General features: G+C 37.0%; 1 protein-coding gene across 6 annotated transcripts in view; it reads right to left on the reverse strand.

The window, feature by feature from the left end:
- Nucleotides 1-13,351, reverse strand: part of SCAPER (S-phase cyclin A associated protein in the ER) — a 552,134-nt gene that overhangs the window by 405,704 nt on the left and 133,079 nt on the right. For 5 of the 6 annotated variants that reach the window (XM_038010211.2, XM_038010212.2, XM_038010213.2 and 2 more), the window contains 2 exons: nt 4,294-4,556; nt 1,174-1,404 (listed from right to left, as the gene is read on the reverse strand). In XM_038010211.2, the coding sequence (XP_037866139.1) occupies nt 1,174-1,404; nt 4,294-4,556 (494 nt within the window). The remainder of the gene's footprint in view (nt 1-1,173; nt 1,405-4,293; nt 4,557-13,351) is intronic. The other variant, XM_038010215.2, reaches the window with a different exon arrangement.

Genomic DNA, 13,351 nt, shown 5'->3' on the forward strand with positions numbered 1-13,351 from the left:
GCAAGTTTGACCCTCAAAATAACCAAAAGGTTTTACGACTCTGCAAGTTTATATATGTGATGAAAATAAAAACAATGAGGTTAAGAATTTTTAATTCTTTCATGCTTATTTAAGTATGGGGGATAGATTTCCTCTTTTTAAAATTTGATTCTACAGAATCAAACGGCAAAATATACAATTTGATATACAACTACTAAAACAAATGACCAAATTCCACCCCATACAATAAACTCACTACTTATTTGACCATAATTATGTTCAACATTTAGAAATGTTCATTACTAAAAGACACAAGATGAAAATCAATTGTTCTACCTTATTAAAAGAATCTAAACATTTGTTTTTTATATTACTATAACTTTTATTTTCCTTTTTACCCTTAAACAACCCATATCAAGTTTCATCTCTATTGCTATTATCCCTATGAAATGTATAATTTTACCTAATACCATGTGTTGTTAAGATCTTTCAGTATAAGGCATCAAATTTTAGAAGAAATTATAGTGCACAGCAGCCTTTAAAAAATAAAAATTAAGTAATTTTTCACAGCTTTTTATATGTGCCTATTTCTTTGGAAAGTTAGTTTTTAAACAAAGTTAGCACGATTTATTCCGGATTATCCCCAGGTCAAGTATCTTAATACTAAAATGAGCAAAAGGAAGAGATGGGTAGAAATATGTTGTCATCCAAAACCATAAATCTATAAATAATCACAAATCAATGCATTTTTAGAGATTCTGGAATAGGGATGATAAATAAATCTCTCTCAAAGACGAACTCCAAGCAAATGACAGTGGCTGTCTAAAGTACTCTGTTAAGAAAGTTTTTAAAACTAAGTCTAGCAGACACCATTTCCCATCTATCGGAATGCTAGATGTAGCATGAAAGACTTTATTGTTACTAGTTTAGATTCTTAACTCTGGGCTAAAGAGCATTTGATCAAATCACACACAAACCAAATGATTTTGAACAAGTCACTTAACTCTCAACAGTCTCACTTTCTTCCTCTAAAAAACAAGAATCTGAACTATATCAAAAGTTTACCATAAGAATAAAATGTTAAAATGAAATAACATATATAAAAATGCTTTAAAAAGTATAAATCATACAAGTTATTATTATTGGGGTTTATGCCTCTTAAATATACTCAGAATTCTGATAAGTTGTTCTTACCAAGTTAGCAGCACTCACATTTGAAATATCTGAAGGGTCCATTTCATTTTCTATCCTTGCTTTCTCTGCTGGAAATGTTTCTTCATTTACTTGTAAAGGAGGTGTACCAGCTTGCAGCATAACTGAAACACACTGTGTATCAATGTGGACAGCAGATATTTCAGAAGTTCGAACATAATTGTCTTGAATACTGCCAGAATTCTTCACATCATCCAATGTACTCACTGTGAACTAACAAAACGTAGAGAATGAATCAGAGATAATTTAAAAATACCAACTATTCCACTCTAGAAGAAGAGATGATTTTGCTTAACCTATGAAGAGGTACTTGATTGGATGACAGAAAATTTACTCATCTCTTTTGTATGTTTCAAGTGTAACAAAAGGACAGGGACCATTAAACACAAATTTTACTCGCATGCCTACTATGTACTGGGCACTGTCGAAAGTTTTCTAAGAAATTAAGCAATTTATATTGTAATTTTCTTGTAGTAGGTCAATTTGTGATGAGTATTTTATGTCCTTTGCAAAAGAAATCTAGTCACAAGTATGAGGCATTCACTGTATTACACTCATACAACCAAAAGTATTACATGGTCTTTTGCAAAGACTGTCTAATATCGAATGAGGACATTCAGCACTTTTGAAAAAATCCTGAAACCAATTTTTACAAAAATATATTTGGAGGGCATTTTACAAAAAAAAATTTATATTATTCTCTTCAGATAATACTAACATGATCTCAAAGTATCTTTGTTAAAAATTCATATGGTACATGAATCCAGTTCTTAGATCTGAAAGAGAAAAGCATGACCTAAGGGTGAAGATTGAAAGCATGTAGTGTCTCATTATGACATTCATACACCTTAGATTTAGATATCTTCCCTATTCCCCTTTAGGAATATTTAATAACAAACCAACAGAAATGTAAATACAACATAAAAAAACAAATACTGGCGTAGGCTAAATACACATCCATTTTTTAAAAACCTTTCAATTTAGTAGAGTCAAGCCTTTATTTTTACTTTGGACAGAGAAGAGAAAGAACAGTACTGTGTTTTCCAATGATATTCCAAGTCAAAGAACTAAAATCTAAAATTATGAATTTAAAACTCACATCACTTCTTAAATAAACATTAGATAAACACTGCAGTGGCCATAAACCTCCCCCCAGTTTGATAAATTATTTATACAAATATCAAACTTGGCTAAGTCTCATAAACTACTTTAAAAATTCTACTATTAGTCTGAACTTAAAGTGTCCCAAAGTGTTGATTTTAGCATAAGCATTATTTAAATTACATAACATTGTTTATATTGCTATCAACATTATTTATATGTTAGTCGCCATGGTTTATAATCTTCTTGGCAATATTTATATTAGCATTAGTTATGTGTACACTACTCAATCCCATCTATTAAAAAACTCAGTATCATTTATATAACAAAATCAAAGCTAAACTATGAAGTAAAGACATTAATATGCTAATTCTATCTTTAGAATGACAGTGGAGAAAACAAATATCATCACCTTGGCTGCCATCAGCAGTGAACTTCTATACTGAAAAATTTTAGCAACAGTTTTACTTGTTGAAAAGTTATATGTACAGATTATTCCTGAAATCTCAATAGCGTATAGGTTTATTCACTACACACAACTGCATAATTTTTAGACTAACTTATATTTTTTAGCTAAACATAGCAAAAACGCTAGCTGTTTGTTAAGTATTATAAAAAGTAGTTTATTCACTAAGTATCTCTAAAGTAGCTTACAACACGAAAGAGTTTCTTAAAGTTACATCAAACAAATGTATACCAATTAATTCCTATGCATTTAGGACTCTTCCATATTGTGAGAAATTAAAAAGCACATAAAATACTGCCCAAAAAGGAACTTGCAATCTCACACAGGCATAAAACCAATACACATTAAAGAGTTTATAGATCAGAAACAATGTTAAGAGTCATTCTCATCAGTAAAGGAAGATAAGGAATTTGAGGAGCATTTCCAGTTGAAAAAAATCCTACAGGTAAAAAGAGAAAGAATTTCAAAAAGCAGATATTATTCTGGACCAAAAATATTACAACCATTTTACAACTGATCTATTTAGTTCCTGTAGTATGATATTTTTTAAAAATCTCCTGTATTTTATTAGTCATTTTACATCAAATTACACCAACGGAACATGAACCTTCATATAAACAAATACCTAAAAGTATAAACTAGTACATCAAATAGGTAAAATAAACATCAACTCAACTCACAGAAGAAATACTGGGAATATTAACTTTAAGGAATTATATTAAATATTATCAGCAAATTACACTCAATTTTCAGTAAGTAGAATAAGTTCAAATTTTAACACGGCAAATGAGGCACAAAGACATCACCTTAACCAAGTACTCAAAGTTAATAACAAACCTAGCCAAATTGATATCATACGCCTCTAGATGTGACACTAAGGACAATCACTTTATTCCTATCAAAAATGCGTAAGCTAAATTGAACAATGTTCAATTTGAACATTGTTCAAGGCAGTGAACAAAGGACAATGTACAAAAAAAAACCTACAATGTATTCTTCAAAATGATTAATGTCATGAAAGACAGGCTGAGAAACTATATCCAATGAAAAATATTAAAGAAACATATCAAACGAACTGAGTAATTCCACATTGGATCCTGGAGGACATTCTATTTTAAAAAAATTATTGGGAAAACTAAAAAACTTTAAATAATACATATATATCAAATTCTCTGAATTTTATAATTGTAATGTGGTTATATAAATTTATTTGTTCTTTGGAGATCCATGCTCTAGGATTTAAAGGTGAATGCTTATGATGTTTGCACATTACTCTCAAATGTTAAAGCATTTAACATGTGTGTATAATATGTAACAAGAGAAAAGAAAAAAATGTGGTAAATATTAATTTCTGAATGTACGTGAATGGTATGGGAGGATTTCATTGTTCTATTCTTGCCACTTTTCTATAGGTCTATAGACCTGAAAATTTTCACAGTAAGTTAAAAAATAAAGTACAAAACTAAGACATTCCAGTACACATGTACACATACCCCTTTGGAAAAGACAGTAAAAGGATTTTCAGAATGTACTACCTGGGTTTTTTCGGCAAGAGGATGGTCACAAGAGTGTAATGAGTCTTTGGGATGAGATTCTATAGTATTAGAAGATCCATCTCCAACAAATTCACCTTTCTGTATGCTTTCATCAGGTAAAAGACATACATTTTCTTTATCACTATCATCCTTTGATCTTGCAGCTTCTGTTGCCAATGAAACGTTTGGCAACACTGCTATTGATCGAGAACGAATAGGCCTTCCTCTCTGAACAGTCTCCCATCCTTCAGCATCTTTCCGTTCTATGCAATTAAAGCAAAAAAAAATCAAGATTTATTTAGATGATAAAAATATTTGGAAACTCATAGAATAAAGACATTTCCAATTTAATTCCCAACAAATAATATACAAACATGACAGTATTGTACAAAATGTATATTTGTATATACATATTTAAATAAATGTGTGTATAATTATCCCTACTTCACAAATGACAAAACTGAAATTCAGATTAAGGCTGACCTAATGTCAGATAGTCAGTGAGTAATAATAAACATTTAAATAGTGAATACTATGTGTGAGCACTGTTTTAAGTGCTTTATATATAGTATCTCTTTTAATCTTCACAATAATAAGATCAGTATTATCATACCCATTTAAGCAAGGAGGAAACTGAGACAAAGAGAAATTAAGTAATTTATCCCAGATCATGCACAGAGTAAAGGTAATGCCAAAATGCTAGTCTAGGTACATTGGTTCTGGTGTCCATCCTAATGGCTATATAAAAACTGTCTCTTCAACTTTCAGAATCCAAACATCTACCTCCAAAGTCCAAGTTCTTCCCTCTATCCCAGCACCAACAGCATACCTTGACTTAAATAAACTGTTTTTAGGATCATTAAATTATAGGATATTAATTGATAGCACCCCAGAGGATCTAGTCCAATATTTCACCACATATACATGGAAACTAAGGTCCTACGTTCAAAGCCACACACCAAAATAGTCTAAAATAAAACACAATAGCCTAAAATAAATAAGAATCTTTATCTAAAATATGACAATGTTGAGGTATAGTGGTGCTTACAGCCCCAATTTTAAATTTTTATTGGCTGATTACAGTCTTTCAAAACAAATATAAAGAATTCTAGTTCTGGCCAAAATGAAGTAACCATTCCTTCATTTTGGGCCCTCCATCTTACAATTAAAAACCCTAGTTAAAACACATTAAGCATAGGAAGACTCTAAGAGATAGACTACAGTAGACTGCCTTAGGATTTAGGGGACTTGAAAAGCAGCAAAGTGGTGAGTTCCCTGGGTCTCCTTACTGTCTCCTATATATTCCAGACAGGATGCTGCAACAGTCTCCAAAACATCAACAGGCAAAGTCAAAATAGGCATCAAGAAATGCCTCTTTTGCCAAGACAAAGCACAGAAAAAAGGGTAGCCTAACAAAACAGAAAATTTCTTTAGCAATACCCACTCGACTACAGCCAAACACCAGTGGAACCCCTGTTCCCCATAGTTTCAGTAGGGGTAAACTAGGAGCTTAACTTCTATCTCCTACCTAACACAAATGGATGGTACTCCAATTCCCCTATCCAAATAGCATCAGCAGGGCCCAGTGGTGAACAGAGCCTCCTCTCACTAGCTCTCACCCTCACCCAATATCAGCAGGGCCCTATAGAAAGCTGAGCTTCTGCTATCACCAGCATCAATGAGGCAGAAAAAGTAGTTGGAGGCAGATTTGTTTGACACTGGGATTCCCCCTTTCCTTTTCCTTACATCAGCAGAACCCAGCAGGAAGCTAGGATCCCACCCCAACCTACAGCAACAAGGTGATATGAGTCAGTCCTGTTTCCACTTCTCCCCTCCTTAGTGTGAGGGTGATCAAGCAGGGAACTGAGCTTACAAAACTAGTAGGAGGAAAGGAAGTGATACAAGTCGGTTTGATACTTTTTCTGCAAAGTTATCACAAGACCAAGAACAATCTCAGAATCTGTGAGACAATATTTGAGTCTCACAGACAATACTGAAAAAATATTGAAAAAATAATGGCTGAAAAATTCCTAAATTTAGTGAAACAGAGAAAACTATGAATTCAAGAAAGTAAGTGAATCCCAAATATGATAAACCCAAAAAAGTCCATAGTAAGACACATCATAATTAAAGCTCTCAAAACTAAAGACACAGAAAAATCATAATTAAACCTCTGAAAACTAAACACACACAAAAAAATCTTGAAAGCAGTCCGAAGATGTATTACCTATAGAGAAACATCGATTTAAATCATAGCAGATTCCTCATCTGAAACAATGGAAGCCAAGAGGAAGTGGCACATTTAGCAAGGGTCTGAAAGAACTGCCCATTGTGAATTTTATTAATATATGTGGTGAACACATCCTGCAGAATGAAAGGAAAATAAAGGCATTCACAGATAAAGGAAAAACTAAGGGAATAAATCACTATCAAAACTACCTTTAATAAATGGCTAAAGAAAGTTCCCAAAAGAGAAATGAAATAATGAAAGAAGGTTTGAGGCCAGGCATGGTGGCGCACGCCTGTAATCCCAGCACCTTAGAGGCCGAGGCGGGTGGATTTCCTGAGATCAGGAGTTCGCAACCAGCCTGACTAACATGGTGAAACACTATCGCTACTCAATACAAAAAAATTAGCCAGGCGTGGTGGTGCAAGCCTGTAATCTGAGCTACTTGGGAGGCTGAGACAGGAGAATCGCTTGTACCTGAGATGTGGAGGTTGCAGTAAGCCGAGACCACGCCATAGCACTCCAGCATGGGCAACAAGAGCAAAACTCCATCTCAAAAAAGTATACAAATAAATAATAAAAGAAGGTTTGCAACTTCAAAAAGGAAAGAACATTTGAATGGTTAAAAATGGAAGTAAATACAGTTGCTCCTTAACTTACAATGTGGTCACATCCCGATAAACCCACAGTAAGTTGGAAATATAAAATCAAAAATGGATTTAATACACTTACCCTACCAAACATAACTAGCCTAGACTACCTTAAATACGCTGAGAACACTAACAACCTACAGTTGGGCAAAATCATCTAATAAAAGCTTATTTTATAATAGAGTGTTAATATAACTCACGTAATTTATTGAATACTACACTGATAGTGAAAAACACATTCAGCTGTTGGGTAAGATTGCATGGCTACTCAAAATATGGTTTCTATTGAATGCATATTGCTATCACACCATCATAAAGTTGAAAAGTCATAAGTTGGGACTCATTTGTATAATTAGCCTTCTCATGAATTTTTGGATCATCTTTCAGAGTAATGCAAAATTATATCATCAATTGAGGTAGTGCTCAATGTATACAGATAAAATATTTGAGATAACGATATTTTAAAAGTAGAGACAGTTGAGGGGGCGGAGCAAGATGGCCGAATAGGAACAGCTCCAGTCTCCAACTCCCAGCACGAGCGACACAGAAGACCGGTGATTTCTGCATTTTCAACTGAGGTACTGGATTCATCTCACTGGGGAGTGCCAGACGATCGGTGCTGGTCAGCTGCTGCAGCCCGACCAGCGAGAGCTGAAGCAGGGCGAGGCATTGCCTCACCTGGAAAGCGCAAGGGGGAAGGGAATCCCTTTTCCTAGCCAGGGGAACTGAGACACACAACACCTGGAAAATTGGGTAACTCCCACCCCAATACTGCGCGTCAAGCAAACCGGCACACCAGGAGATCATATCCCACACCTAGCCGGGAGGGTCCCACACCCACGGAGCCTCCCTCATTGCTAGCACAGCAGTCTGTGATCTACCAGCAAGGCAGCAGCGAGGCTGGGGGAGGGGCGCCCGCCATTGCTGAGGCTTAAGTAGGTAAACAAAGCTGCTGGGAAGCTCGAACTGGGTGGAGCTCACAGCAGCTCAAGGAAACCTGCCTGTCTCTGTAGACTCCACCTCTGGGGACAGGGCACAGTAAACAATAACAAACGCAGCAGCTCTGCAGACGCAAACGACTCTGTCTGACAGCTTTGAAGAGAGCAGTGGATCTCCCAACACGGAGGTTGAGATCTGAGAAGGGACAGACTCCCTGCTCAAGTGGGTCCCTGACCCCTGAGTAGCCTAACTGGGAGACATCCCCCACTAGGGGCAGTCTGACACCCCACACCTCACAGGGTGGAGTACACCCCGGAGAGGAAGCTTCCAAAGCAAGAATCAGACAGGTACACTCGCTGTTCAGAAATATACTATCTTCTGCAGCCTCTGCTGCTGATACCCAGGCAAACAGGGTCTGGAGTGGACCTCAAGCAATCTCCTACAGCTACAACCTACAGCTGAGGATCCTGACTGTTAGAAGGAAAGCTATCAAACAGGAAGGACACCTACACCAAAACCCCATCAGTACATCACCATCATCAAAGACCAGAGGCAGATAAAACCACAAAGATGGGGAAAAAGCAGGGCAGAAAAGCTGGAAATTCAAAAAATAAGAGCGCATCTCCCCGGCAAAGGAGCGCAGCTCATCGCCAGCAACGGATCAAAGCTGGACGGAGAATGACTTCGACGAGATGAGAGAAGAAGGCTTCAGTCCATCAAATTTCTCAGAGCTAAAGGAGGAATTACGTACCCAGCGCAAAGAAACTAAAAATCTTGAAAAAAAAGTGGAAGAATTGATGGCTAGAGTAATTAATGCAGAGAAGCTCACAAATGAAATGAAAGAGACGAAAACCATGGCACGAGAAATACGTGACAAATGCACAAGCTTCAGTAACCGACTCGATCAACTGGAAGAAAGAATGTCAGCGATTGAGGATCAAATGAATGAAATGAAGCGAGAAGAGAAACCAAAAGAAAAAAGAAGAAAAAGAAATGAACAAAGCCTGCAAGAAGTATGGGATTATGTAAAAAGACCAAATCTACGTCTGATTGGGGTACCTGAAAGTGAGGGGGAAAATGGAACCAAGTTGGAAAACACTCTTCAGGATATCATCCAGGAGAACTTCCCCAACCTAGTAGGGCAGGCCAACATTCAAATCCAGGAAATACAGAGAACGCCACAAAGATACTCCTCGAGAAGAGCAACTCCAAGACACATAATTGCCAGATTCACCAAAGTTGAAATGAAGGAAAAAATCTTAAGGGCAGCCAGAGAGAAAGGTCGGATTACCCACAAAGGGAAGCCCATCAGACTAACACCGGATCTCTCGGCAGAAACTCTTCAAGCCAGAAGAGAGTGGGGGCCAATATTCAACATTCTTAAAGAAAAGAATTTTAAACCCAGAATTTTATATCCAGCCAAACTAAGTTTCATAAGTGAAGGAGAAATAAAATCCTTTACAGATAAGCAAATGCTTAGAGATTTTGTCACCACTAGGCCTGCCTTACAAGAGACCCTGAAGGAAGCACTAAACATGGAAAGGAACAACCGGTACCAGCCATTGCAAAAACATGCCAAAATGTAAAGACCATCGAGGCTAGGAAGAAACTGCATCAACTAACGAGCAAAATAACCAGTTAATATCATAATGGCAGGATCAAGTTCACACATAACAATCTTAACCTTAAATGTAAATGGACTAAATGCTCCAATTAAAAGACACAGACTGGCAAACTGGATAAAGAGTCAAGACCCATCAGTCTGCTGTATTCAGGAGACCCATCTCACACGCAGAGACATACATAGGCTCAAAATAAAGGGATGGAGGAAGATTTACCAAGCAAATGGAGAACAAAAAAAAGCGGGGGTTGCAATACTAGTCTCTGATAAAACAGACTTTAAACCATCAAAGATCAAAAGAGACAAAGAAGGCCATTACATAATGGTAAAGGGATCAATTCAACAGGAAGAGCTAACTATCCTAAATATATATGTACCCAATACAGGAGCACCCAGATTCATAAAGCAAGTCCTTAGAGACTTACAAAGAGACTTAGACTCCCATACAATAATAATGGGAGACTTCAACACTCCACTGTCAACATTAGACAGATCAACGAGACAGAAAGTTAACAAGGATATCCAGGAATTGAACTCATCTCTGCAGCAAGCAGACCTAATAGACATCTATAGAACTCTCCACCCCAAATCAACAGAATATACATTCTTCTCAGCACCACATCGTACTTACTCCAAAATTGACCACGTAATTGGAAGTAAAGCACTCCTCAGCAAATGTACAAGAACAGAAATTATAACAAACTGTCTCTCAGACCACAGTGCAATCAAATTAGAACTCAGGACTAAGAAACTCAATCAAAACCGCTCAACTACATGGAAACTGAACAACCTGCTCCTGAATGACTACTGGGTACATAACGAAATGAAGACAGAAATAAAGATGTTCTTTGAAACCAATGAGAACAAAGATACAACATACCAGAATCTCTGGGACACATTTAAAGCAGTGTGTAGAGGGAAATTTATAGCACTAAATGCCCACAAGAGAAAGCAGGAAAGATCTAAAATTGACACTCTAACATCGCAATTAAAAGAACTAGAGAAGCAAGAGCAAACACATTCGAAAGCTAGCAGAAGGCAAGAAATAACTAAGATCAGAGCAGAACTGAAGGAGATAGAGACACAAAAAACCCTCCAAAAAATCAATGAATCCAGGAGTTGGTTTTTTGAAAAGATCAACAAAATTGACAGACCACTAGCAAGACTAATAAAGAAGAAAAGAGAGAAGAATCAAATCGACGCAATTAAAAATGATAAAGGGGATATCACCACCGACCCCACAGAAATACAAACTACCATCAGAGAATACTATAAACACCTCTACGCAAATAAACTGGAAAATCTAGAAGAAATGGATAATTTCCTGGACACTTACACTCTTCCAAGACTAAACCAGGAAGAAGATGAATCCCTGAATAGACCAATAGTAGGCTCTGAAATTGAGGCAATAATTAATAGCCTACCAACCAAAAAAAGTCCAGGACCAGATGGATTCCCAGCTGAATTCTACCAGAGGTACAAGGAGGAGCTGGTACCATTCCTTCTGAAACTCTTCCAATCAATAGAAAAAGAGGGAATCCTCCCTAACTCATTTTATGAGGCCAACATCATCCTGATACCAAAGCCTGGCAGAGACACAACAAAAAAAGAGAATTTTAGACCAATATCCCTGATGAACATCGATGCAAAAATCCTCAATAAAATACTGGCAAACCGGATTCAGCAGCACATCAAAAAGCTTATCCACCATGATCAAGTGGGCTTCATCCCTGGGATGCAAGGCTGGTTCAACATTCGCAAATCAATAAACATAATCCAGCATATAAACAGAACCAAAGACAAGAACCACATCATTATCTCAATAGATGCAGAAAAGGCTTTTGACAAAATTCAACAGCCCTTCATGCTAAAAACGCTCAAGAAATTCGGTATTGATGGAACGTACCTCAAAATCATAAGAGCTATTTATGACAAACCCACAGCCAATATCATACTGAATGGGCAAAAACTGGAAAAATTCCCTTTGAAAACTGGCACAAGACAGGGATGCCCTCTCTCACCACTCCTATTCAACATAGTGTTGGAAGTTCTGGCTAGGGCAATCAGGCAAGAAAAAGAAATCAAGGGGATTCAGTTAGGAAAAGAAGAAGTCAAATTGTCCCTGTTTGCACACGACATGATTGTATATTTAGAAAACCCCATTGTCTCAGCCCAAAATCTCCTTAAGCTGATAAGCAACTTCAGCAAAGTCTCAGGATACAAAATTAATGTGCAAAAATCACAAGCATTCTTATACACCAGTAACAGTCAAACAGAGAGCCAAATCAGGAATGAACTTCCATTCACAATTGCTTCAAAGAGAATAAAATACCTAGGATTCCAACTTACAAGGGATGTAAAGGACCTCTTCAAGGAGAACTACAAACCACTGCTCAGTGAAATCAAAGAGGACACAAACAAATGGAAGAACATACCATGCTCATGGATAGGAAGAATCAGTATCGTGAAAATGGCCATACTGCCCAAGGTAATTTATAGATTCAATGCCATCCCCATCAAGCTACCAATGAGCTTCTTCACAGAATTGGAAAAAACTGCTTTAAAGTTCATATGGAACCAAAAAAGACCCCGCATCTCCAAGACAATCCTAAGTCAAAAGAACAAAGCTGGAGGCATCACGCTACCTGACTTCAAACTATACTACAAGGCTACAGTAACCAAAACAGCATGGTACTGGTACCAAAACAGAGATATAGACCAATGGAACAGAACAGAGTCCTCAGAAATAATACCACACATCTACAGCCATCTGATCTTTGACAAACCTGAGAGAAACAAGAAATGGGGAAAGGATTCCCTATTTAATAAATGGTGCTGGGAAAATTGGCTAGCCATAAGTAGAAAGCTGAAACTGGATCCTTTCCTTACTCCTTATACGAAAATTAATTCAAGATGGATTAGAGACTTAAATGTTAGACCTAATACCATAAAAATCCTAGAGGAAAACCTAGGTAGTACCATTCAGGACATAGGCATGGGCAAAGACTTCATGTCTAAAACACCAAAAGCAACGGCAGCAAAAGCCAAAACTGACAAATGGGATCTCATTAAACTAAAGAGCTTCTGCACAGCAAAAGAAACTACCATCAGAGTGAACAGGCAACCTACAGAATGGGAGAAAATTTTTGCAATCTACTCATCTGACAAAGGGCTAATATCCAGAACCTTCAAAGAAGTCAATCAAATTTACAAGAAAAAAACAAACAACCCCATCAAAAAGTGGGCAAAGGATATGAACAGACATTTCTCAAAAGAAGACATTCATACAGCCAACAGACACATGAAAAAATGCTCATCATCACTGGCCATCAGAGAAATGCAAATCAAAACCACAATGAGATACCATCTCACACCAGTTAGAATGGCGATCATTCGGAGGCTGAGGCAGGAGAATGGCGTGAACCCGGGAGGCGGAGCTTGCAGTGAGCTGAGATCCGGCCACTGCACTCCAGCCCGGGCTACAGAGCAAGACTCCATCTCAAAAAAAAAAAAAAAAAAAAAAAAAAAAAAAAAAAAAAAAGTCAGGAAACAACAGGTGCTGGAGAGGATGTGGAGAAATAGGAACACTTTTACACTGTTGGTGGGAGTGTAAACTAGTTC

Source organism: Chlorocebus sabaeus, chromosome 26 (assembly GCF_047675955.1).
Source record: "Chlorocebus sabaeus isolate Y175 chromosome 26, mChlSab1.0.hap1, whole genome shotgun sequence".
Lineage (NCBI taxonomy): Eukaryota > Metazoa > Chordata > Mammalia > Primates > Cercopithecidae > Chlorocebus > Chlorocebus sabaeus.